This window comes from Periophthalmus magnuspinnatus, chromosome 23 (assembly GCF_009829125.3).
Source record: "Periophthalmus magnuspinnatus isolate fPerMag1 chromosome 23, fPerMag1.2.pri, whole genome shotgun sequence".
Classification (NCBI taxonomy): Eukaryota; Metazoa; Chordata; class Actinopteri; order Gobiiformes; family Gobiidae; genus Periophthalmus; species Periophthalmus magnuspinnatus.
This window is the reverse complement of record NC_047148.1, coordinates 11189017-11213101: the sequence shown is the minus strand read 5'-3', so window position 1 is coordinate 11213101 and position 24085 is coordinate 11189017. Positions and strand designations below refer to the sequence as shown.

The window sequence follows — 24085 nt, the reverse complement described above, 5'->3', positions numbered from 1 at the left end:
AAAGCAAGTAGAGGCTCTCACCTCATCTGGGACATCCTTGGTGTCGGGCTGGCCCTGAGCTGCTCTGCGTGCCATGGCCCCAGTTCTGATGTTGCTCAGATTGATCTGACGCTCTGGAGGGGGCCCTCCTCGAGGCTGGCCCCTCACAATGATGGCACATCCGGACAAAACCTACAAAGAGAAATACAACATCAGCTGCGGGCATTCAAATCAATCACAAATAGTGTGGGGTTCATTTATTCAATTCACAATAAAATCCATTAGTGCATAAAATCAAGAGTTCAAATTTTTCATCAAGATAATAGGCAAAAAGAAAGACAGAGTCCACAAATGGATATACAGCCAAAACACAAAAGTTTTAATCTGAATTTATCTGTATTTTTTGTTAATAACTGTTTTGTCAACACAGACCAACAAGCTGCATAGTTTAGGGATGCACCAATATGATACAAGTATTGGATATCCACACCAATATTGAACATTTTGGTAAATCGGTTCCAATATTGGATCCTTTTTACCATATGCCATTTGTGCTTAAAGCAAAATAAATTATATTTTCAGCCTCTGCCCTAGTATCGATGATATTGGGTATCATCAGACACTTAAAGCCAAAGTATCAACGTCAGTATTGCAACAGAAAAGGCTGGATCGGTGCATCCCTAGTACAGTGCAACACTTCATGTTTCTATGGTGATGGCAGTTCAGCTGCAAGATGAGATCCAACCATCTGACAACTTGGCTAAAAAGGCTGCAAAAGATAACCCACTGTGAGCTTTGACAACCATGGCATTTACATGAATCTGAGCAAACACGGTTTATCTGACAGTCCTCCAGGGAGCAACCAGGGGGCTGTTGATCTTAGATGTTGGTAGAGATAAAGTCTTTCCCCAAACAGGCACTGCCCCTGTCCTTAGACCACAACAGTGTAGAACAGAGGCATAATAGTAAGGTCAAAGCGCAACACCCACAAGATGACCAATTATTAAACCTAGCTATTTCATTTGGTGTCTTAAAGATAAAAAGATAGGCTTTAAATGTTGGAATAATAAGAGGGAATTTTAAAGTGGACGGCCTAATTTTATTGCACCTAAATGAGGACTGCAGAAAACACAGGCAAAATGTACTAATAATAGCTATGCACAATATAAGCTAAAGCCATGACCATGAAAGACTAAATAAAGTAACTAGTTTTAAGGAACACTGTCAGCATGCCTCATGGCAGACTAGCAACTAAATAACCATCTACGTGTCACTTTTCCGGTGGTCAGAGTCTGCAATGAACTTAAGCCCACTGAATCAGAACATGCCACCGTATCGCGCGAATGAAATGGCCATAACAACGGCCAGATTATCTACGAAAGACGTTTATGATCAGGAGTGGGAATGTTATGCTACTTGATGCATCATATAGCCTATAGTTAGCCTATGGACACTAGAATAGAAAACACCAAAGTTCGCACGAATTTACCGATTAAAATTACTCTTTATTACACTACGACAAGTCAGGGTCTAGCCTGTTCGCAATATTCTGTAGTAAAAGTAGGCTGTAGCAGTAAGGCTGCTAGCAGTTAGCCTAATGGGAAACTGAACACCTGCTGCAGACAGTAGTCCTGTCAGCGCTAGTCGCCTAGTCCTGACCGGTGTATGCGCGTAAACCCGGGCTGCGCACCTTAAACCCGAGTTGCGCTTTGCTAGTGGACTCTAAATAACTAGAATCTCACACATTTTGCATTTGTGTCTCTGCACATTATTCAACGTCAACTCTGTATTGCTTATTAGCAGGTTAGCCAAAATGTAGCAAACATGCTAGGCTCGTCTTTAGCAGACGTGCCTTAATCAATACAACTTTATAGTTGGTGACAGGTATTTCAACAACAGTGACAATGTGAAGACTGACTAAACAAGAGTTTCAACTGTTAAACCACAACATCTCATAATCTTTACGGATACATCAGACTGGTTTTGGCTCTACATGTGTTCTGCTAACTAGCCCTACCCCTACACTTACGCACAAGGTTTTACACACTTGAAGCAGTCTTACCATTTTTACTATGCCTCTCTGCAAAGGAGCAGGGGCCGCTTGAGCTGGAGCCGAAACTGAAGCCATGTCCACGGTCGGATATTTGGAGCCGATGAGGGGTAAACCAGGTAAAGGAGCTGGGACTCTGAGGAGAGTGACTGCTCTACTGAAAGACAAGAGAGAAAGGCTGAGCACGGACCAACACACACGCTATACCGGAAACACAATCTGCCATGAATACATACTACAAACGTAAAGTAATTCCGGGTTCATGGACCGAAATGAATGGAAGCGAATGGAGCCATAGTTTGGGCGCGTAAGCGAATTGAAAAGGAACATTTCCGGAGCAAAAGCTGCGACACGTCAGCACAGCGTGGATCGGCGTGGATGCTGTAGGACGCTGCGTTCATGCGCCCTCGGATCATATTGCTTTTTTTAAACCTCCCACCTGAGCAGACTAACATTTAAAAATCTAAATACTTACATATTTGAAATCAAATACTAAACCAAGCATATTAAAATGTTTTATTTGCGTAGAAATGAATGATTTATTTCGAGCTTTGCATTTATGAAAGCTAACGGGTCAAAACTGTGACGTAGCTAGGCATTTTGTGAACTACTCTTTTTAATTGAACGCAACGGCATGTTTTATGCACTAATTATTCAGCCTAATATAAATTACAGCTGTCTTAGGGCACGTGCACTAAACAGATTTAGCACTGACGAAAAAAGATTTGTTGCCAAAACATAATATTTGTGCTGTTTTAGAAACCTTGAGGATAAAAGTGTGTGTGATGTAGTAGTCCCTGAATAATGCCAGGGCACTTGAAAGGCTCCAAATCCTGGTGCGTAATAAACTTATGTTAGCTATTGCAGTTTTTTTTTTTCCCACTTCAAGTAAACATAAACAATCCAGCCTTTTTAGGATACTGGCCTAATGGCATTATCACCAAATGGACATCGAATTAAGCCTGTTCCCTGCTGAACATGGACGTTGTACTTCTGTAAGCTAATTGCCAGGGATTTTTAAATGTGTCTTCCTTTTAAAAATCCCCAGATAAATAAGGCTTAGGCTGTAGTTTATTAGCCAGCTACTTCCAGCTTTGCGGTCATGTGCTTAGGCTATTCTAGCCAACTCGATTTCATATTATAGGATTTAAACTTCAAAACAATAGTCTTGATGGACAACGGCAGAGAATAACAGACAATTAAAAAAGAATGATAGATGGAGTGTGTAGTAGATTTATAATTAACAGCACACGGAAGGCACACCTTTGGAACCGTTGCGCACGTGTCTGCATCGTGCGCTTTTGGAAACGTTTGGAAACCTTTTTACGCGGTAAAAGTTCTCATATTTTCTGATTGTTATACGGAATTTTGCAAGCCCATCTGTGTATTTACGGGCCCCACAACAGGTTACAGTGTTTTGTAACACAAAGACTATTTTATCTGAAAGATTTAATCGCCATAACAAATGTCCTCTTTTTGGAGAGCTTTTCACCATTTACGCACTACAGTGCCATTGGGCGGTCTCAAAAAGGAACACTAACTAATCTTTATTTGGTACACAATATATGGGCAATAAAATACTGTACATCAACGTTCACATGAAGCAGTTTATAATAAGAAAAGACTTGTCATATTTGTTCTTTGACTGGTTGGCATGGAGATGATGGTGTCCAAAAATGACTGTTCCCTATCTAACATGACTGATTGTACACACAGAGAATTATTGTCGTGTAACTAGTGGTTAATGTATAATTTGGACCATATGGCATTTTAGAATCCAAGCCTTTATTTCGGTGGCTCTTCGATCTTTGTGGACCCAACTAATGATATTCAATTAGTCATTAAACAGAAGAAAGACCTGGCTCGTATGTCCTTTCACATAGGCTAATATTTGCTGTTCAAATATTTTCCTTTGAAACCTTTACAACGCATTTTATCTACAACCTGTCCAAGGGACATCTGTGAGGTTTTTAGACAGCCTTTTCTAACGGAGCAGGTAAGCAGGCCAATTGATCCTTTCCGTTGCATGCCACTTTGTCCACAATTAATATAAATATATTTCCTAAAGATGTGATTTATTTATGACGTATCGAAAGCACCATATGGCCTCGTTAGTGGAACAGATTTACAAATGTTTGTTTTCCGAAAGGAGACCAGAGATTTTTTTTTTTTTTTAATCTGAACCACTCAACCTTCACAGGTCACGTGACCACAGGTATTCTGAAGAGATGTTGGCACATTTTTTACCATCTGAAATAAATTATTCGTAATATATTTGTGATAGGCCTTTGGTTTATAAAAGACGACACTTGGTGATAGTCTAAAATAGGCTACAGTAGCCTAAGCAAATTTAAGCGAGCTGCGCACTAGTAGACCCATTAGTGCTCAAATTTGAGCCTAAAATAACAGGCTACCTCTCTTATATTAAACAAAAAAAAATGACAAAAACGTAAACGCGTTCTTACTATTTTATTCTTAAAGCCCAATAATGAATTGCTCACAAAACTGGGCTATAAAGACAACACCCACAGTTGCGCTTGCAATTATAGCCTAATAGATGAATTGCAATCTAATACCCTTTATGTTTGCACTGAACTGTATTTTCTCATAAATTGTAGCGTATTAAGAGGCTCAGGGGTTTCCACGCTCTCAAACATACGTACGCGCATCAGGGAACTCCTGACAGCGCGCACTAGGACACTACGTCACCTTCACTTGTACATAAAAGGCGGGACGTGATTGTCAAGAGAGGATGGGGAATGAAGTTGCGTGCCACCAGGACGGATATAGTGACAACACTTTGCCTTTATACCCTTCAGCTGGAGAAGATGTGCGGACTAAACACAGCATTATGCTTTTATAACGGTAGTCTGGTTCATTCTACGCTACTTCACCTTTCATTCTATTTTCTAATCAATGCCACTTTGAAACTCTGTATTTTAAGAATCCGGCAGTGTGAACCAGTTGGGAGGCACCTTTATGAACGGCAGACCTCTCCCTGAACTTAAACGACGAAAAATGATAGAACTCGCCTCTGAGGGAGTGCGCCCAAGTCAGATTTCCAGAATATTGCGGGTTAGTGCTTATATATGCGTAAAATAATAAAATCTGATGTGAATAAACTCTTACCCCATCTAAGTTATTTTGTGTAGGTTTCTAACGGCTGTGTGAGCAAGATTCTAAGCCGCTATCGCCGCACGGGACTGCTGGAACCCAAGACCATTGGTGGAAGTAGACCGCGGCTTCTCACTCCCAGGGTCATCCATACCATTGTCCAGTGCAAACGCGAGAACCCCAGTATCTTTGCCTGGGAAATACGGAGACGGCTTACTGCAGAGCAGACCCTTAAGGGCCCTAAAGTTCCCAGCGTAAGTTTGGCACACTTCATTTATTTTTCAGCGCTTGTATGAAAACTTTTCTGTAGCTAAAAGTGATAACTGTCTTTGAAAGGTTTCCTCCATCAATCGCATTTTAAGAAAGATCCACATAGACCACGGTCCATTGTGTTTGGAAGTCAATCCGCATGTTTTAGCTGATCATGGTGAGTTCCCATTCTGACAGATCTGGTGCTTACAGAAGCCTAATATTTGCGTGGGATTATTAGACTAACATGTTAATGCTCAGTTATTACGGAGGAGGCGACTCTAAAAGATAATGAAGAAGTTGGCACAGATAAGCCCCAGGATGGTCCACACAGAAACCGCACCACCTTCACTTCAGAGCAGGCCAAAGCTCTTGAACAAGGTAAATCTGCATACGTCCACAATAATAAGACCATTAGGGTAATGTCTGAAATGACTGTATGTGGACTGTTTAACTTCCAGAGTTCTCTATTTGTCATTATGCTGATATGTATACAAGGGAAAAACTTTCAGCAATGATTCAACTTCCAGAGGACGTTATCAAGGTAATGAGGTTCATCATTTTCTGCCACAAGTGATGCAGTGTCTGCTAAATGTATAACTTTGTTGACATGGTCGGTGCTTATATTATAGGTGTGGTTTTCTAACAGAAGGGCCAAATGGAGGAAAGAGCATATGCAAAATGACACAAAGGGTAATATTAACGTAATATTTGAACACCACATTTAAAACTGTCAGTCATTGTAAGTTTTGTGTTACAGCTGTAGCCAATCAACAGGATTATTCACCACTTCATCAAAGTGTTCCAAGCAGTGTTGCCTTGCAACAGGTGAGTTTTAAAACATTATGTATTTCTGTATTTATACCATATGCTTAGTCCTAATATTAACAGTTTTTTGTTTAGGTAAGAAGTTCTGCTGTTTGTCATGATTCCACTGATGCTTCCGGTCGAAACCCAGTCTGTAACCATGTCAAAAGTAGGTTACAAATAATTTTACAATGCCATAATCAATTATTTATTTTTAATTTACAAATATATATGCAAGAAAGATATAGATTGTTGAAAGATGTAATCCATCACGTTTTTGATTTTGATCCACAGTATCTATGAATAATGTGCATCCACCATCCATTCCTATACCTCAGCCGTACCTTCATCAGTGTAACAATGAAATGGTTCAGAATACAGAGAATCCCCATCTGGCTCTGCTCGGGTCTGGACACATGGACACAAGGCCATATCTCACTTTGGCAGCAGACACAATGAAAGGGGATTACAGCCCACTGACAGATACTTGGAGCCAACAGAGTCCTCCTTTTACATGGAGCCAAACATATGAGAGGAGTTTTTACTCACAACCTTGGGAGGTCAGCGCACATCAATACATGGGCGGCCCATAGGCTATAGGGTGGACACTAAGCCACATGTTTATGTACATCTATGCTATACGTAGCCTTATTTATTTTGTATTACTATACAACGACTATGGCAGACAAACAATGAGCTGAAACTGACCAGACCAAATATTAGGCTACTGGCTAGACAGCTATGTTGGACCACTGGTGAACAGTATACGCGTAAATATGTTAGGGTGCATTATGCATTTTATTGGTATTTTAGACTTTTGCTTTTTGGTCTCATAACAAGCAGAACAAGCAGGTGTTTCGAACACATCGCAGAATGACCGCAAGCATAGACTGGTGTGGCCATAACATTAGCGTGAGAGAATATTTCTGAGGCTGCAGGGACAGACATTAACCACTAGAGGGAGGAACGGCACTGATGTTTCACGTTTCAGTACTCTAAATACAAATCCGATTTAAACTGTAACAAATGTACATACTTCATGCTTAACATTATTGCCTACAAATTACACTGTGCTATATAGCTAGTCCATAAACTGTTGAAGTTCCAAGTTGTAAAGAACAAATGTCTAAAGTGTAATGAATTGAGTGCTTAATAATGTGTTAATAAAAAAAAAAAATAAATAAATAAAATACAATATTATTTTACATTTGCCAATTACTTTGAAGACTGTCCAAGGAGATAAATTGTTGTAAAGCCATGACTGATAATAATCTTCTATTGAGAGTGAGGAAATTAAATTAAGGAATTTTGGCAAGTCACACATTACTTTGATTCAATGTCTACAACATATTTGGTCAGTAATGTAGGCCTATTATGGTTACAGCATAAATCACAGCTCATGGACCGCTTGAGGTTGCCTCTGGATGGATGATATGGATGCTATCTCTTTTACGGTCTTGCTGTTTGTCTAAGTGCCAAAGGCGCTTCCAGGTTTTCCTCACCCGGAGAGAGCAGTGGGAAAATCTATAAAAGTACAGTTGTATAAAGTCTAAGCATGATCCTCTATCTGTTCTGTGTCTGATTTTATGATTGCAACAGGACAGAAGCATTGGGTTCATCCATGTGCCTTTACTGCACTGGGGAGATGGTAAAACTTGAGTCTGGAGGTAACTGGTCAACAGGGAAGGGGTACGTATCAAAAGACAGCTTGCTCAGCATACTAGACAAATAGAGTTGTAACCTACTGAAAAGTGGAGGCTTTTTCATAGTATGTTGTAGCCTACTGCCACATTTAACTTTCCCCTTTGTTCCTTTATTTGCTTTTTCAAGGCCTTACATTACCTGCCTATGGAGATCAACTATCAATAATAATTTCATGTCGATATACATATTATTACCATAGTCAACATGCATTGTGTTATGGCTAGAGTAATTATAGTCTATTGGCAAAACACTTCCAGGAATACTCTTTTTTATAAAGATGCTTGGTTGTAATTGTTTGTCATGGTTTGTGTTTATTATAATCCATATAATATACTGTATATAAAGACTAAAAAATAGGCAAGTCATAAACTTCATTATGACAAAATAGCAGCTGTTAAACTTTACACTTGTAAAAATACAGTACTTTGGTGTCTTTACAGTATTTACAAATGTACATTTCTAAAATGTTTAGGATATTTACAGAGTGTTCATTAAATAAACAAAAAAATCCTACAAACATTATCTTCTATAATTAACAGCCACATGACCTTTAAAGTTCCTTAAGTGTTTGAATACAAATATGTATCAGACAGTTCTCTAATGTTGTTCAACAATTTCTGTAAAAATGTTAAATTACATGCATGCACTATTGTACAACAAGCTCTTGTAAAACATGCCATTATGTTAAAAAGAGTAAGACTTTTTGTTTTTATAGTGCAACTGTCATACTGTGATTTTAATCACAAACATTCTTGACTAGAGGCAGTAAACTATTGCAATCTTGTATTGATGATCAAAGTGATCATATTTTTTATTATATACACTTCGGCCTGCATTATGATGTTCATTATATTAGATGAAACAGTCAAAAACATTAGGTATAAAATTATTAGATTTAAATTTTCAGATTCGAAAATAAATTCATTCTGTCACTCATAAATCTGATGAATAAAACAAAAACAGCAGATTATGTGTTGTATCTGTCACTGTCTCTGTCTTGTATCACTGCTATGTGTTTTGTTCATTTCCTGTACAACAATAAAGTTGATTCTGACTCTGAGATTCTGGCCAACACACATTCCCAGTACGTAATACAAAGATAAGCCAAATATTGCTGCTCTCAATAGTTTCCATCTTGTTTAAAAAAAAATCCAGCAAATAATATTATTGTGTAGGCCTGCAGCTATGCACACATAAAAATAAATAAATTCATATTACAATATTCACAAAAAAAACTACAATACTCAGATCTATAAGACCCATAAAGTTGTGGTTAAAAAATGCTTCATAAATCTGCACTTTCCACAGTTAAAAAGTGTAAACTATCCTACTGACCACACACAGCCCGCCAGGGGCCAGAGTTCCCTCCAAATAGGAGACTGAGTAGCTATGTTATATTTGGCATAGCTCTTCTCTCGTTCTCATGCTACAAATATTAGCACAAGATTTGAGGCCGTTCGTAGAATCCTTCTTTGAGCCTCTCACGGGTAAACTAACTGACAGTGACATTTAACTTGGGATACCGCTCACAATTAGCTTTTTTTTTTTTTTTAAACTATGACTAACTTGGTTTCCAAATAGATTTTCAATTCCAAGTCTAAACCTACAAGACTTTAGGCCAATTGTACAAAATGAAAAATGTACTTTTTTCTTCCGTCTATTTTTGCAGACTATATGCCAATTGAGACTCTCAATATTGACTGATAAGGACAGGGTTATGGCCAAAATGTGAAATTCAGACATAGGGTACTCGTTGTGATAAAAGGATGCAGCCCAAAGGGTATCTGTTGTAAAACAAACTAATCCAATGTACAAGTTGCACAAAATATTTGTGATGACCCTTAAAATTGAATCTGAACTGAAGATGTGAGCTATACATGCACAACGTGAACAGTCCTTTGTGCAGATCAATCCTTTTAATGTCTCATGTAGTTCCATAGGGCACACTCGTGCGCCATCAAAATTCAAGTATAATCCAGGAGACATTGAAATGTTTGTAGTCTTTGTTTGCATGGCTTCAGAAAATCTGAGCATGCCAAAACAATTCCTATATGTGCCCAGGACTGGGTTGTAATAATATCTTCATTCATTTTACATCCCATGTGCCATATCCATCTGGGTTGAAACATTCACTTAGATCCTCAAAATACTGATCTGAATTCCCATTGTCCTCCTCCCAGGCTCAGAATCCTGCATGCAGCCTAGTTTCTTTCCAGACTGGGGTAAAGTTTAAAGACTTTGTAAATCCACTCTGAATAGAAGGCAACATTGACAAAAAGTGCTGGTTGTGAAGAAGCACATTTGGTCCTTTGGATGCTCACACCAATGATGACTTTGCGTTCATGTTCTTGACACACCAGTGGACCTCCATAGTCTCTCTGTGAAGATAAAGCACATGTGATGTTATAAAAACCAAACCGATAACAACTGTTACAGTTTTTTTTTTCTGAAATTAAACAGCTTACATCACACACTCCCTCTCCTCTTCTGCCCCCTGCACATATCCTGCTGTCCCCAGCATTGCCTTTGATTTGTAAGCACATCTTACTGTCCATCGCCATGGTGACCGAGTTCAAAGTGTCATCAGACCCTGTGCCTGTAACACAAACTGCATCTGAGTATCTCAATAGAGAATTGAATGTCAGACTTGGTGAGTGTGAGTAATGTCAGTACTTTTGGTTTCCCCCCAGCCGTACATGGTGCAGTTGGTGCCTTCAGGGATGTGACATTCTTTCACAGGAAGATGAATGGTAGAGGCACCCTCAGACACAGGGGCAGGGCTAGAAACAGCAGAAAATACAACTTGGAATAGATTTATTTAGACAAATGTCCCTGTACATTAGATTTTATTTTTCAACACTCAATGTTACAAAATGTCACCTTATCTTTTAATCTTTTAACCTTAATATTAAATGTAAAAAAACAGGGGTAGCCACTTACTCTGTTAATTTCAACATGACGAGGTTGGACCCCTCTGGGCCACAGATGAGGCGTGAGATGCGGAGTCTGGGATGGTTATAAGAGTCATTGAGCTGCCTTAGCCCAACCTGCACACTGTAGTCCTTCAGATCTGGAACACTGCTCCCGAAAACAACAAACAGAAGATGCACTGGACATCAGCTATAAATCATTATGTGCACTGTGTCATGTAGGGCATAATCTGCCAACAAGTTGTCACATTATCTGAGATAGCCATTGAAACATATTATCACACACTATTAAAGACACATTTTAATCCTCCAGATTGTTGAACTCACTCTTGCAGAACGTTATGCAGTACACAAGAGCAGTATGCAGCTGCGACCGGAGCGCTGGGATTCCTCACCATTACGATATTATCTGATCTATACCAGTAGCTACAGAGAGCCAACTCTTTAGTAGCCTGAAGCTACTGATCTATACCATGTGTTCTACATGTATAGTAGAAAGGTGCTTTTCCATTTCTTCTGATGTACCAGTACTAGTTTGTATGTACTACATGGTTCAAATGGGAATGTTCTATAATTGGTAACATACTGTATAGCATATATACTATTAAATGTATCCTTTATGAAGTAACAAGATAAAAGAAAACTGTAACATATACAGAAGAATAAAGAGGAGTTTAAAGGCATTTGAGTGATAACAATCATTTTAGATAGCAGAAACATGGGAAGGAAATGTATCAGCAAAAGCATCGGAGAGTTAAGATTTACCAAGAGGTGAAACATTGTTGGTCTGTCAAAACCCAGTCCTCCCTGATCAAAGAGCCCCCGCACAAATGAATGTTCCTAGAAAAAAATGACAGTGCTTTATCAAAGGCATCAAACATGGATTAACTATTTTATGACAAATTAAATAACTTACTCTCTTTGAATGCTAACTACCCAGCTGCCGTCTGATCCTCGCACTTCATGTCCTCCAACTATCCGGGTGTTTATATGCACAAAGCATGAAATTTTGGCTTTTGTTACATCTGAAACTACATATTGTGGACACAGTATTAGTTACAGGTAGATGCTTTTCCCTATATGTGCTATATTATAAAGAATAAAAATCTTACAGCTAACTTGAGGGACTTCTGTCGCAGATTCACCTAAAAAGAACCCAGACGACATCAGTACTGAGTACATGAGTACATGTCTTTGGACACAGAACCCCAGTATTATTAACGTATCTATAACTATTGGTACTGATTATAGGTTATGCAGGAGTAGAAAAAGCTCAAGAAATACATTTGTTCAAGGCTGAAAGTACTTATGTAGAAAACGAAAGAAGATTTTGTAACCACCTGCTTGTGAAGCCAAGTGATCTACATATGTCCCCTGTCTGGAAATTGTACATTTGTTCAGTATGGACAAGCCGCAGTTAACCAAATGCTTAAAGCATCAATGTAACTGGTATTACAATAGTATTGTGTACAACATTCTGTTATTTATGGCTGAGACTACTTACACCGCTTCAGTTTGCAGTAGTCCCAGGACAGGCGCGTGTTAGGGTTGGTATAACACCAGGGTCCATGCTTGTCTCTGTCTGGATTCCGGCAGTAGTTCTTTTCTAGCCCTACGTGTGATATTGTAGAGTGTGAATCCCCACTGAAAAACACACAAATGAGTTTTTATTTATTTACGCTCATATGCTCAGTATCCATCTCATACTTTGGTGTAGTACATTTAAAAAGAATGCTATGCCAAGAAAGTCTATCTAAGACTGCACTGTGAAAGATCTGTAGTTCCAGAGATCCTGTAGAAGGAAATAGAGTTTTGTGAACAGTGCTCATGGGAGTATGAAAGTATGCACTCTGAGCAGGACAGACCAGCAGGAGCCACGTTGTTTGTGGAATTATTTTGGTTGTATTCCCAACTTTTAGGAATTCACATTTATAGTAATTTTGTGTTGTTGTCATGGTCCAACTGCTACCAGTAGATTTAAATGTAATAACAGATTTCAAAGTAATCTTGACAGTCAATTACACAATGGAAGTTGAGAGACACACACATGAAGTTAATGGATAGCATTGAGCAACAATTTGTCAATGGGTGCAGATAATTTCACTTCACGGGAGAATGTTAAACAAGCTGTAGCTCTCAGCGATTCTTCTGGGCTGACCCTTCACCTTGGGCAGGGCAGACACGCTGGCTGCAGCCAATGTGAGGGAGCTGATTGGCTTTGATCTGCTTTGCTCAGAAAGCACTTCCTGAGGTCATAGGTCAGCTCTGGAACATGTCCATCTGTCTGTGCCATTTTGGCTTTTCAAATTCCGTTAAATTAAGTAATTGTAACTGCTTCTATTTCAACATCGAGCATTTACTAAGGACTTGAGGTGCACCTCAAGGTTCAATGAAACATAAATGGACAATTGACCTTTGAGGAGCCCCTGGTTGTTAAGTTTCACAACAGGTTTTAAAAAGTTGTTGCTCATAAAAGTCAAAATGTAAATCTCTAGTACCTGTTTATATGTTGTGACCAATTTGCACAGGGTATTCCTGATCGGGTGATAGATAATGTTCCCTGGTAGGTCTCCCCGGTGTCTTCATAACACTCTGAAAGAAAATATTATTTGTTTGGATGACATTCCAAGGTTAAAAAATGTTTTGAAGCATTGACATATATTTTAGAATTACGTTTTTGGAAATTTGATTAAATTGCCATCCTTCAATTTCATTTCCATTTTGGTCTGTCCTTAAATAGAAGCAGAGCTTTCAAAACTGACTTATTGCTGCAGAGAACTATGGGAAATGATGAACATTTCTTTTCTTCCATAAAATTAAATTCACAGGGCAATATGCTGCCAAGAGGCTGAATCATTTAGGTCCAATACTGAAAATGCTTGAGTAATTCTACTTTGTGAAAACATGACATGTCTTTCAAGCATCTGTCTCTCACAATTACAAACACAATATTATTATGTAATTATGTAAAAACAACACTGTACGCTTGGTCTTTGTGGATTCTAAGCTGTGATAAACTTATGAAGTATGTCAATTAATTACCAGTTTCTTGAGAGGCTTCAGCACCACACCGTGGGATATGAGTGCAGTTGGCTCTCCTCTGATTTGGATCTGTCGTGAAGCACCATGGTTGATCTGAGCCATCAGGGTTACGGCAATAATTCTCTCTCAGGTCTCTAGCACAGGAATGACAGAAGGGGGTCTAATACTGGCTTTCAATTTCTATTGGTTTTACAGTCACAAACACACACAATTACTCACTTGCACTTGTAGTTCTCAGGCAGAAATGAGTGCTTGTGGGGGAACTGTGAATCCCAGCGCTGACAGGACACACCCTCCGGAGTAACATTTGTAGTGCCTCTGTAATCAGCCCCCTTTCCCTCTAAACAGGATGTTGACGTATTAGCAATAAGGTCCTCACTGTAGTCTGAGTCTATGGACAGAAAAAAAACATTATTGTTGATTTAAAAAAAAAAAAAAAAAAAAAACACCTCTCCAATAGCAAAAAGTAAGGTCCAGATAGTCATTAGAGAGAAGGATGCAGGTAACAGATGATAAAAAAAAAAAAAACGTAGCATAACTCTGTCTTCTGCACCAAGATAGGAAACTCTCTGTATTCATAATAGTTGTGCCCCTCATTCCTGGATGTACTGCAGGTACATCCACAATGGAAGTCAGAAGTTAAGCAATTTTTTGACAGCACGCAATGGCACAGGTTATCAACAAGATTTTTCTGTTTAAAAAATCTAGATAAGTCTGTTTATAAACTATCCAAACTATGACATAAAAGCTTACTGCTATATTCATAGGAAAACTATTCCAAGCATTCTCAAATGGAATTCTGCTCTTCAGCAAGACCAGGGAACAGGGATAGACGGAACCTCTCCCTCTTGGATTTCTGTCTGTTTCCTTAGCCTTTGACAAATACGGTGGAGCAGATGGAGGAGTGAAGGAAATGTTTGAGGAGGAAAGTGAAGGCCGCAAATGAGGAATCTTTGGTTTGATGTAACGCATGCCAGTGTCTGCGCTGTACCATGCACAGGTCAGTGTTTTTATCTTTCTAAGAGCAGACATACAGGACTACACACATCTGGACAAATGCAGATCCTCAGTCCACAGTAAATCACTGCATGTGCATGTAAAATGCATGTGTGTGTCACAGACAAGGAAAGATAGATGCTCTGGTTGTTTGTTCTGCACATGTGGGACAATGTCAACATACAAAGGAAACATGAATAGACTCTCAAGCACAGTGTTGTCTTTTGCATAATGTATGAAGGCAAATGTTATACAAACTACATTTTATTTCAGCTATGTCAGTGCTCAAACATGGATTCAATGTACATCAATAAAGATAAAAGCACACATAAAATCAGTTCTGCTGTCCAATAAATTAGGCAATGCTGGATGTTGTTTTTTTTGTTTTTGTTTTTTTTGACAATGTATATACGTGGTTGTGCAGTTTTAAAGCTCAATTGTTGTATACCACTTTGCAACAGAAAAGGTCAATTCTTTTTGTCATTACTTAAATATTACACCAGAACCTGCATGATGTCCTCTGTTCTGCTGGGTTGACAAAACAAGTCTCCAAAGTGGAGTGAGATATTCACACAATGTCTCCTAAAACTCCAAATGTGTTATGAACTAACCCCGTGGTTCTTCAAAACTGCATAAGAGTCTAAAAGATAATCCACAGCCAGCCACAAAACCACAAGCTCAAGTTGTGGCAGTAGCCATAAAATTGTAATTTTGTGCTTCTAAGGAGGTGACCTGTGTTATATTATAACATAGTATTTCTATTTCTTACCACACACAGTGATGTTGCAATACTCCCATGGAATTTTAGGATCCATGGTGTAACACCAGGGACGCAGGCGATTGTCTGGGTTACGACAGTAGTTATCTTTTAAGTTTTTGTCACGGTACCTGACAACAGAGAGAAAAGAAAAACATGTGAGTGGACACAGGATAGTGCGTGAGGTCTGTCCCTCCTGAGGATAAGTATGTCTTCTGATGCATGAGCCAGGTGTGTAGGTGTGCTCTGGGAAAACACTTCTCTTACTTTTTGGGCTGGAAGAGGTGTTTATGAGGACGCACTGAGTCCCATCTCTGACACTCTCGGCCACCCTCAGTGTGATCCACTCTGCCTCTGTAATCCTCCCCATTACACTTCATACATTCCTCTGTGGAGAGATGAACAATCTCTAAGAATCAGCAAATAATAGGCCTATGGAGGCAAAAACTAAGAAATCCAAACTTACACTATGACAATGTACTTTTAGACACTTCTATGAGAATAAGTTACATGCCATGTTTCTCTACAATTAGCTTATGTCTAGAGAAGGCGTTGGGAGGGTCTTACCCTCTGAACACTGAGGTATGCCACACTCTTCAGCACGTACATTTGGGTCAATGGTGTAGCACCAGGGACCACCAGGATCGTTGTTGGGATTTCGACAGAAATTCTCTCGCAGATCATGCGCTGGGTACCTATCCGGATAAAACCTGCAGTGTGTAGAAATGGATATTACTAAAACTGATATTATCAGCTTTGAAAATATATTTTACAGAATAGCCATGTACACAGAAGGGTACAAATCATGCTCAATGCCATCTAATTCTATGCTGGGCTCTCTACAACACTTCAAATATACTTTAGAGGTTAAGGCCATGGTACAGTGTTAAAATAACCAATTAAGAACTTCTATAGAAAACATGAATGGCTTTCATTCACCTTTATTAGTTTTGCCGGTGATTCCTACCATAAGACATTTTACTCAAGTGTGAGGCAGCCAGGGTCTGTCACAGAACAGTAACCTCCAGCCGCTCAGAACAATGCTATGAGCCACTTGGAGTAACTGATGCAAGTCTTTTTCTGGCAGCCTTTGAACACATTTAAAACTAATCCCTCTCTGTCATCGACTCTATCATGTCAGCTTGAACAAGTGACTGTAGCACAGACATTTGGAGAAAAGAGCCTGGCTAGTCCAGACATATGGTATGTAACAATGGGAGAGGCAGGGGATGACTGCACTAAATGGACAGTGTGTGAAATTGGTCCTCTGTCAGAGCAGGATGATGAAAAGCTGGTGTGTCAGCACCCCCTGATCCATGCCGACTGCGCTCCCTCCCACCTAGAGACACACAGCTAACACAAAAAACACACTGGAGAGGAAATTTAAGTCTATGAAGTGCCTATTTTTAAAGAGACATGCTGAGCCTAATCCACTGAGCAAAACGACAGTCCCCCGGTGTGAAATCAATGATGTAAAAGAAACAACATGTGTAGTCCTGGTGCCGACCCTCCCTTCAGCAGCCTCTACCCCAGGCAATGACTCTTTACTTGGGGGAGTCTGCTCTGCTCCCCTCAATACCCTGGGGCTTACGCAAGGCTTCCACACTAATGTTCAGCATTATTCAAACCATAAGGAGGGGAAATCTACAAGTTAACCGAGTGAACAGGGACTGTAAGAAGGACATCACAGATTACAATATAGACTAACCTACCAAACAAATACAGTCCCAATCAAGGTTTATTTCCAACTGGATGAAACAAAAATATGTAACCTGTTAGCTCAAAATCTTGTTAATATGATAATGTTTAAGTACTCCTCACATCACAGCTACATTTTGGAGAAAGTTAGCCTCATATAATGATATTGTGCTAACAGATGTTGACCAGTTATTCATGCTCTTGCCAAAACGTGCATCCTCTGGAGAGTGGGCAAACACAATGCACACACACCTCATTATGGAACATGCTGATGAGGACCGACTGTGATGTCACTGAGAAATGCCCTACATCACAAATGTGCAAAAATATGTAGTGGTGATGTACAGATGTACTGTATTTTTCATCCACAACTTTGGCCATGCTTATGAATGTAATCTTTAATTTGTTCTATGCTTATAAAATAAACACATTTGTATGATACTTAGCATGATTTTGTGGTCAGCAACAGTCTTATCCACATACAATTTACGCATAAATGTTCTGTAAGTTATATTATTATATCATATTATTAAAAGATATTTTCCAAAACATTTGTACACATCTATCACGGCTCCAACACTAAATACTGACATCCAAGCGGAAGTTCCAATCTTTGAAGAGAAACTGTTAAGAAATCACCTTGTGCTCATCGCAAGCAGTTGAGCGTGAAAATAATAGCTACCTGAAGCTCCAGTGGTGCATGGTTCTCATTGACGCTAACTATCACACAGCAGGATTGTCCTATGTTAGGTAACTCCAGTGGCACCAAATCTCCCTCAAGTAAAGAACTCTTTCACCCTGACAAGTAGAGTTAAGATCACAATTTGATCTGCTTTATACTATCTTTAATAGGTAACTACATTCGCCTGCCTTTCCCAATTCATACTTCACTGTGATTGGTTAAACTGCCTGTCTCTCAAACAATGGCTAAAAGTCTGTGTTTGAGCACAGTGAGAAGCACAGTGTTTTATCCCAAATTTATAAAAGTATTGAATTCTAAATTACTTCCAAAAATAATGAATTTTACCATCACAAGGACCTTGTTGTTGTTGTCATGTTGCCATATATTTTTTTTATCTCTTTTCTCAATGATGTATTTATACTGTTGCTACTGAGTGTTTGTTTCGTGGCAAATCGTCCACAACAAATTTCTCATGGGCCAATTTTATTTATTCTATTCTACACTATTACACCGAAATAGCAACTCATCACAGGGAAAAACAGCTGATAATTTAAAGCTAAAATACAATGAATATTATATTCAAATCAATTCTTGTTCCAGGATGCCTGAGCTATCAAGATACCATGACAATGTCAGACCAGACAAAACTCTATGAAAATTGCATTCTCTGTGCACTTACTTCCGCCTTTTATTTTCATGTGGTTTTTAGTATAACTAATGAGAAGCGGTAGGTGCCAGAACTGTCCCTTCAAATTCACTAATCTCTCTCTTTCTTACAGCCAGTGGGAAAATATTTTGGGATACACCTGAAGTCCTGCCATGAAGAAAAAAAAACTCATTTGGGAGGAGATCCCTGCTTGTGTTGAAAGAAATCTGACTAAACTCTGGATAAGCATTCATCTTCAAGGCCTCCCCTTTTCTTTTAACCCCTGAGATGCAGAAGGATGGATAGGAATTACTAAATCAGTGACTCAGGTCTGTGTTGTATCAGCAACACAGATGGAAAGAGCTGATGGAAGACCTGGGATTATGAGAACAAGCTTTGAAAGGTGACTGTTTCAAATGTACATGACATGGACTGCAAGAAGTGCACTGTGGGCATATGAATGAGGTAAAAAAAAACAAAAAACATATTAAATAAATACAAGCTACACGTCCATGAAAGTGTGGCATTATTACTGCTCTCTACTTTGTTCTTTTTGACAACGATTCATTTTTTTCTGGTTTACTCATTGTTCATATTTATACAAAAAATTTGACACATAAACTCCTAACTCAGTTTCTTAATGCCATCTTCTTGTTATTTCAAAGCAGACGGACTTACGTGTGTTCATTGATGATGTTATCAGACCAGGCTTGGCATGTGATGTTTGACTTGGTCCATGACCTACGGCCTCTGTAGTTGTTGGTGCCAATGATGCACTCTCTAATATAATCTGAGAGGGACAAGCAGATTAAGGTCATTACAAACATCTTCAAGTCTATAATCCTGTCTTTCTATCCCTTTTGTTCTTCTGTGCATTTAATTAAAAGTTTGCTTGCATGCACAACATTGACCACCTGGAATATATTTAGTCTTTTACCATGTTTGGACATGGAGATGCCTTCAAGTGTTTCAGTATGTCCCAGTTTGTGTGTTATTATTAACAGAAAACTTCCTCGAGTTCGCTAAATGTCACAGGGAGGAGTTTTTGTAAATACTTTAGTGTGAGATTTCACAAGAGAGGACCAAGGAAAACCTCTCACTGTGACCATTCAAAGCAACAAGGGTACATTTGGTGGCTTATTTTAACTATATACACAAAGATTCCATCAATGACATTGACCTTTTTTCTCATACAGCGTGAAATTAGAGTTGCTCTGCTTCTGCACATCAGTGCCGAAACGGTCAAATGGAAGCAAGTGGCATTTCTGGCTGTGCCTTTGAAAGTTGAAAGCCCTATAAAGAGTAAATCAGAATGCAAATAAATAATGTAAGTTTACCATAGACCAGATATAGCATGACCACAGAAAGCACAAGTCATGTCCAAAAGAAGCATAACTCACCTGCAGTTTTTCTTAGCTTTTTTGCACTTGCGGGCACAGTGCTCAGGTGATCGACTGTTTCGTACCAAAGGGGTCTGTGGGCAGTTTGTGCAAGCCAACATGTGGTTCTCTGTCTTCTCATACTTCTGTAAACACTGATGGTTTCTTCTGCAGTTACCTAAAACGCAAGGGAATTCTAGATTGTCAGTCTTAAATTATTTTTGAAATTTAATCAATAGTAGTTGCAAAAGTATTATATTTACAACCCTATACTTTTTTCACAGCAAGCAGAGCTTGGCACACAGGAATGGTAGAAAGTAGTAAGTCTGGATAAGATCTATCTCACTGTGTGGCCTCCTATTACAGAGTTAGTTCAGAGCTTCCTCCAGATGCAGAGATGGCATGCTACTATCTGTTCTGATGCATGACCACTGTGCAGGCCGCAAAGAAGCCCTAAAGTTTTTATGTGTCTTAGGTTTATCTTTGCGGCCCATATTGAAGTAACACACTGTTTCATAGAGCAGAAGTGTGTCCATGTGGAAACACCTCCTGCTGTAGTGCTTCAGATGATTGTGGCTGCCTCTCAAGTTTAAAAACGCCCTGAACTGAGAACACAGCCAAAACCAGAGTCATGTCAATCCAAACGCATACAGTCTCACTTTGTGATGGTCATGGAACATATCTTATATTTTACTGCCATGGACCGTTCAAAATAATCCAGTAGTATGTTTTACTGCTCTGCAGTATATTTACGTTTTTTTGCTATTATTACAGATATATTTTATGGATATTTGAGATTCCTGAGGGAGACTATTTCTAACTTCATGAGCCTTTACAGTGAACTCTAAGGCCAACCATTAAAGTCTTATTAAACCCCCTGCTGTTTAAGTACAGTAACTTCATAATGATTTGATACAGAAAAGGAGTAATTGCAGATTGCTGGAAAGTTTCAGTGTCGCCCTATCTTCTGTTTTTCCTTTATTGGCATCCAACACTTTAAAGTGAAATGGCCCATGTACATAAATATGGAGCTGTCAACAGTGCAAAAGAAACAGAGTATTATAAATCATTCTTTTATTTATAGACCTTTTAAATCCATTTCTCTGGAAGACAAACTTCAAACAAAAACACAAAGAGTCCATTGCATACATAGTATAGCAGATCCAATGGGTTCAAAAGCAGGACAAAACTATATTTTACCTATGAATCCTTTGTAATACAAATCCATCATGTGTTACCTTACTGGTCAAAGTTAGAGGCACATCCTTCACAGAGCATGTCTCCAATCTGCTGTCTCCTGAGGCCACAAGCTTCAGATGCACCACGTTTATTTACAGTCGTTTCCTCTTTCTTATAATAAGGGTAAAGTGTGGGATCAATTTCAGATGAATCTCTTATGCTACTAAGTTACAGAAATTCAGTCTCGTGCCAAGATCCAACTGTAGGCGTTGTGTGTACTTAGGATATTGTAAACTGTGGCTCCTCGTGGTTGAAAATGGTTTTTGGGGCGGACGTGTTATTAATGTTTAGGCTCCACTAGACCACATCTGGCACTCATCACACTGTTGTTCCAGCCCTGATGTCTGGCGAGGCTGCTCAATTAGATTTCACTTAGGCTCTTCCTCTTCTCGCAGTCGGACCTCTGCTATCTTCACATCCCAAACATTTACTCAGGGAGACGATTAGAATTAAAGCTGCTCAATCAGTGCTACAGCGGAGTGACGAGATTTAATAGAAAGTGGCAGAAATTGCTGTAAGTTACAGGTGTGTGTCTCGGCAGAGAAAAATCTAGATGTGATGAGGGGATGATCTCGCTTTCACTTCCATGAGGCCACCCTGAGTCAATGCTTAACCAAAGCACACCTCTCCCCAACATAGTCAGGCTAGATGGCTTCATGGCACAGCTGCTCAATGGGAGCGCAAGAGAGAAGCAGGTTCTGTCTGGGAATTAAGCAGACATTACATCTGCTTCAGAGAGATGGGGAACTGGACTTTTTGTCCAGATGTTCACCCTCCACCCCTCTTCCTCACAAATGTCTCTGGTGGGACAGGCACAGAACACCAAAGCTAGAATCGTGTTCTCAACTTTTGTTTCCCCATTTACAATAAGGTCAGGGGTCAGGGTCAGAGCTAGATGCAAACTGGTGGAGACCCACTGATTTATTCAATGGCATGTAATGTTTCATTGAGAGATAGCCGTAATGAGCACATAATCTCAGGACATCAAAAGCACAAAGCAGGTGTTTGAATGAATGACCTGAGAGCTCATGTATCCTTGCATGCTCACTACAAAAAGATTTAGTCTGAATCTGGCATCACACATTACAGTAATAGAGTATTGCACCAGTGTTTCTTGCACAAATTATTCTGACCTCTATAAAAGTTTAATGGCGGTTTATATACCCGAGCGTTGCAAACTGAGCGCTTTGGCGCAAGCACCTCCGCCTTCAGGCGCAGCTCTGTTAAGGTCTGTTCAGTGCGGATCAACGCAATCTGAGACATCTGACACAAGTGATGCGGGCACACTTTCAAAAGTTAAAGCAAACACAGGCAAACATGGGCAAGTATCTTAATCAAGAAGTTAGTAGCTAATAAAGTTGTGATTTAATAGTAATCACTTTGCATATAATATATTAACAACTTGTATACAGTTCATTTGCACATTTAAAGTTTAAAGGTTATTCATTCAAGATTTTGTGTAGGCTATAGACAAAATTTTGTTTTTTTAAAATTGTTTTTTTTTTTTTTGTTTTTTTTTTTAACTATGCTAAAAATAAAATCTGACAAACTGCAATGACAAATGAAATATTCATTTTACCTGAGTGCAGAGCCGTAAGGAGCGCGCAGAACAAGGCTTGGTAAATGAATTTGTAAATCCTCATGGTTAGATACCCAAAGAAGCGTGTGTGGAGTGCGGCTGACTGTACAGGACAAGTCTCGTCTTTCTCAAATTGATGAGAGACTTCCAGTGATCCACACGTCCTCGGTTCAACCCCCTTTTACTCCACTTTGTACTGCGCTCAGCGCCCCTCATTACTAACATCAAGTGCTTGAAGTTATATCAACTCAACATCCGGTGGCAAATTTCAAAATAAAACCTATTTTGAGCAATCGTGATTTGATTTTTCAGATGTTTACCTTACTTTAAAATATGTTTGTATTGTATTGCTTAGTTCTTGCCCAACCCCCCTCCCTTCCCCGAACAATACATTACTCAAAAAAATGTGCAAAGGCGCTCCCCAGGACCAGAGAACCCGCTTGTTCTCAGGCCTATCAGCTTTAGCTTAGACAATCATTTCTTTGGTTTGTGCTTTTGGCTCAGAAACAGATAAGACTATAAGGCAGATTGGATTCTTGAGGCGTTTGCCAAGGAGCTCTCGGCCTTAAGTATGGTGATTAAATCCTGAGAGGACTGAGCGGTTTCAACGCACCTCACACACAGAAGCACAGGTGGAAACAGGTAATTGTCCCAGAACAGGAAACTACCATAAACATAGAGGAAAAGTGCACACACTAGTCAACCTTCAGCAAGCAGCGATTGACATAGAAATATATATATTTTTTAAGATGTGTTTCCATACTTCTTGGGGACATTACATTGACTTTCAGTAATTTGGGGCTTTTGATTTGGGATGGGCGTATGGAGTTGCACAGTTCTCATGAAAATCCACTCATGAATAAGAGTTATGTCTAACCGGAACCAAAGAAATATTTGTCCTGTTGGTTAAACTAAGAAATCCTATGGGACAAGGAGGTATGAAGACAACTGTACTGCCAAGACTCACTAGTATATTATTGCAAGATTGATCTGCTAAAGCTCTATAAAAATGGCCTTGTATTTAGCAGGGGTGAAGGAGAGGGAAATTGCTATGAGATAGCCCTTATCTTTATCACTTGAATATTACTTTGATTATAGTACTATAAAGACTGAATAGAGGGTCACTAGTCATTTCAAATTAAAATCTTTAAGGCATAGCCTACATTCCCTGGAGGCATATTAGAAGATATTAAAAGTTGTACGTCTGCGTATTCTTATGCACAGCAGCTGGAAG

General features: G+C 39.2%; 3 protein-coding genes across 4 annotated transcripts in view; 1 reads left to right on the top strand and 2 right to left on the bottom strand.

Moving 5' to 3' along the window:
• The window catches only part of snd1 (staphylococcal nuclease and tudor domain containing 1), a 109806-nt gene extending 107544 nt beyond the window's left edge, over positions 1-2262 (bottom strand). The window contains exons 1-2 of the mRNA XM_033989641.2: positions 2042-2262; positions 22-171 (exon numbers count right to left, since the gene is read on the bottom strand). Coding sequence (XP_033845532.1) covers positions 22-171; positions 2042-2107 — 216 coding nt within the window. The 5' untranslated portion in view covers positions 2108-2262. The remainder of the gene's footprint in view (positions 1-21; positions 172-2041) is intronic.
• A 2567-nt stretch (positions 2263-4829) lies between these two features.
• pax4 (paired box 4) lies at positions 4830-7164 on the top strand. Its single transcript, XM_055231910.1, has 10 exons — positions 4830-4894; positions 4974-5104; positions 5182-5397; positions 5480-5570; positions 5654-5773; positions 5854-5936; positions 6025-6085; positions 6153-6220; positions 6296-6368; positions 6494-7164. The coding sequence occupies exons 1-10, from the start codon at positions 4858-4860 to the stop codon at positions 6790-6792; spliced, it is 1179 nt and encodes a 392-aa protein (XP_055087885.1). The 5' UTR covers positions 4830-4857; the 3' UTR covers positions 6793-7164.
• A 2612-nt stretch (positions 7165-9776) lies between these two features.
• hgfa (hepatocyte growth factor a) lies at positions 9777-22959 on the bottom strand. 2 transcript variants are annotated; one of them, XM_055231907.1, is made up of 18 exons: positions 22852-22959; positions 20055-20211; positions 19835-19947; positions 19333-19444; positions 16196-16338; positions 15896-16016; positions 15641-15759; positions 14095-14266; positions 13876-14009; positions 13332-13425; positions 12338-12477; positions 11946-11978; positions 11750-11864; positions 11599-11673; positions 10844-10984; positions 10577-10683; positions 10369-10499; positions 9777-10281 (listed from the first exon to the last, which is right to left on the bottom strand). In XM_055231907.1, exons 1-18 carry the CDS (start codon positions 22913-22915, stop codon positions 10105-10107), a joined length of 2148 nt encoding a protein of 715 aa, XP_055087882.1. In that variant the 5' UTR covers positions 22916-22959; the 3' UTR covers positions 9777-10104. The 2 variants fall into 2 exon arrangements, with proteins under 2 accessions (XP_055087882.1, XP_055087883.1); XM_055231908.1 differs by having other exon boundaries at positions 10844-10981.
• Positions 22960-24085: the final 1126 nt, after the last annotated feature.

Bases quoted from the DNA above. Each gene is read 5' to 3' on its own strand.
- pax4 (XM_055231910.1), top strand. From the start codon at position 4,858: ATGTGCGGACTAAACACAGCATTATGCTTTTATAACG. The intron at 5,571-5,653 runs GTGAGTTCCCAT...GTTAATGCTCAG, and splicing joins GCATGTTTTAGCTGATCATG to TTATTACGGAGGAGGCGACT. The intron at 6,369-6,493 runs GTAGGTTACAAA...TTTGATCCACAG, and splicing joins AGTCTGTAACCATGTCAAAA to TATCTATGAATAATGTGCAT.
- hgfa (XM_055231907.1), bottom strand. From the start codon at position 22,915: ATGAGGATTTACAAATTCATTTACCAAGCCTTGTTCTGCGCGCTCCTT. The intron at 15,760-15,895 runs GTAAGAGAAGTG...CTCTGTTGTCAG, and splicing joins CACCTCTTCCAGCCCAAAAA to GTACCGTGACAAAAACTTAA. The intron at 10,282-10,368 runs GTAAGCTGTTTA...TTATCTTCACAG, and splicing joins GAGGAGAGGGAGTGTGTGAT to AGAGACTATGGAGGTCCACT.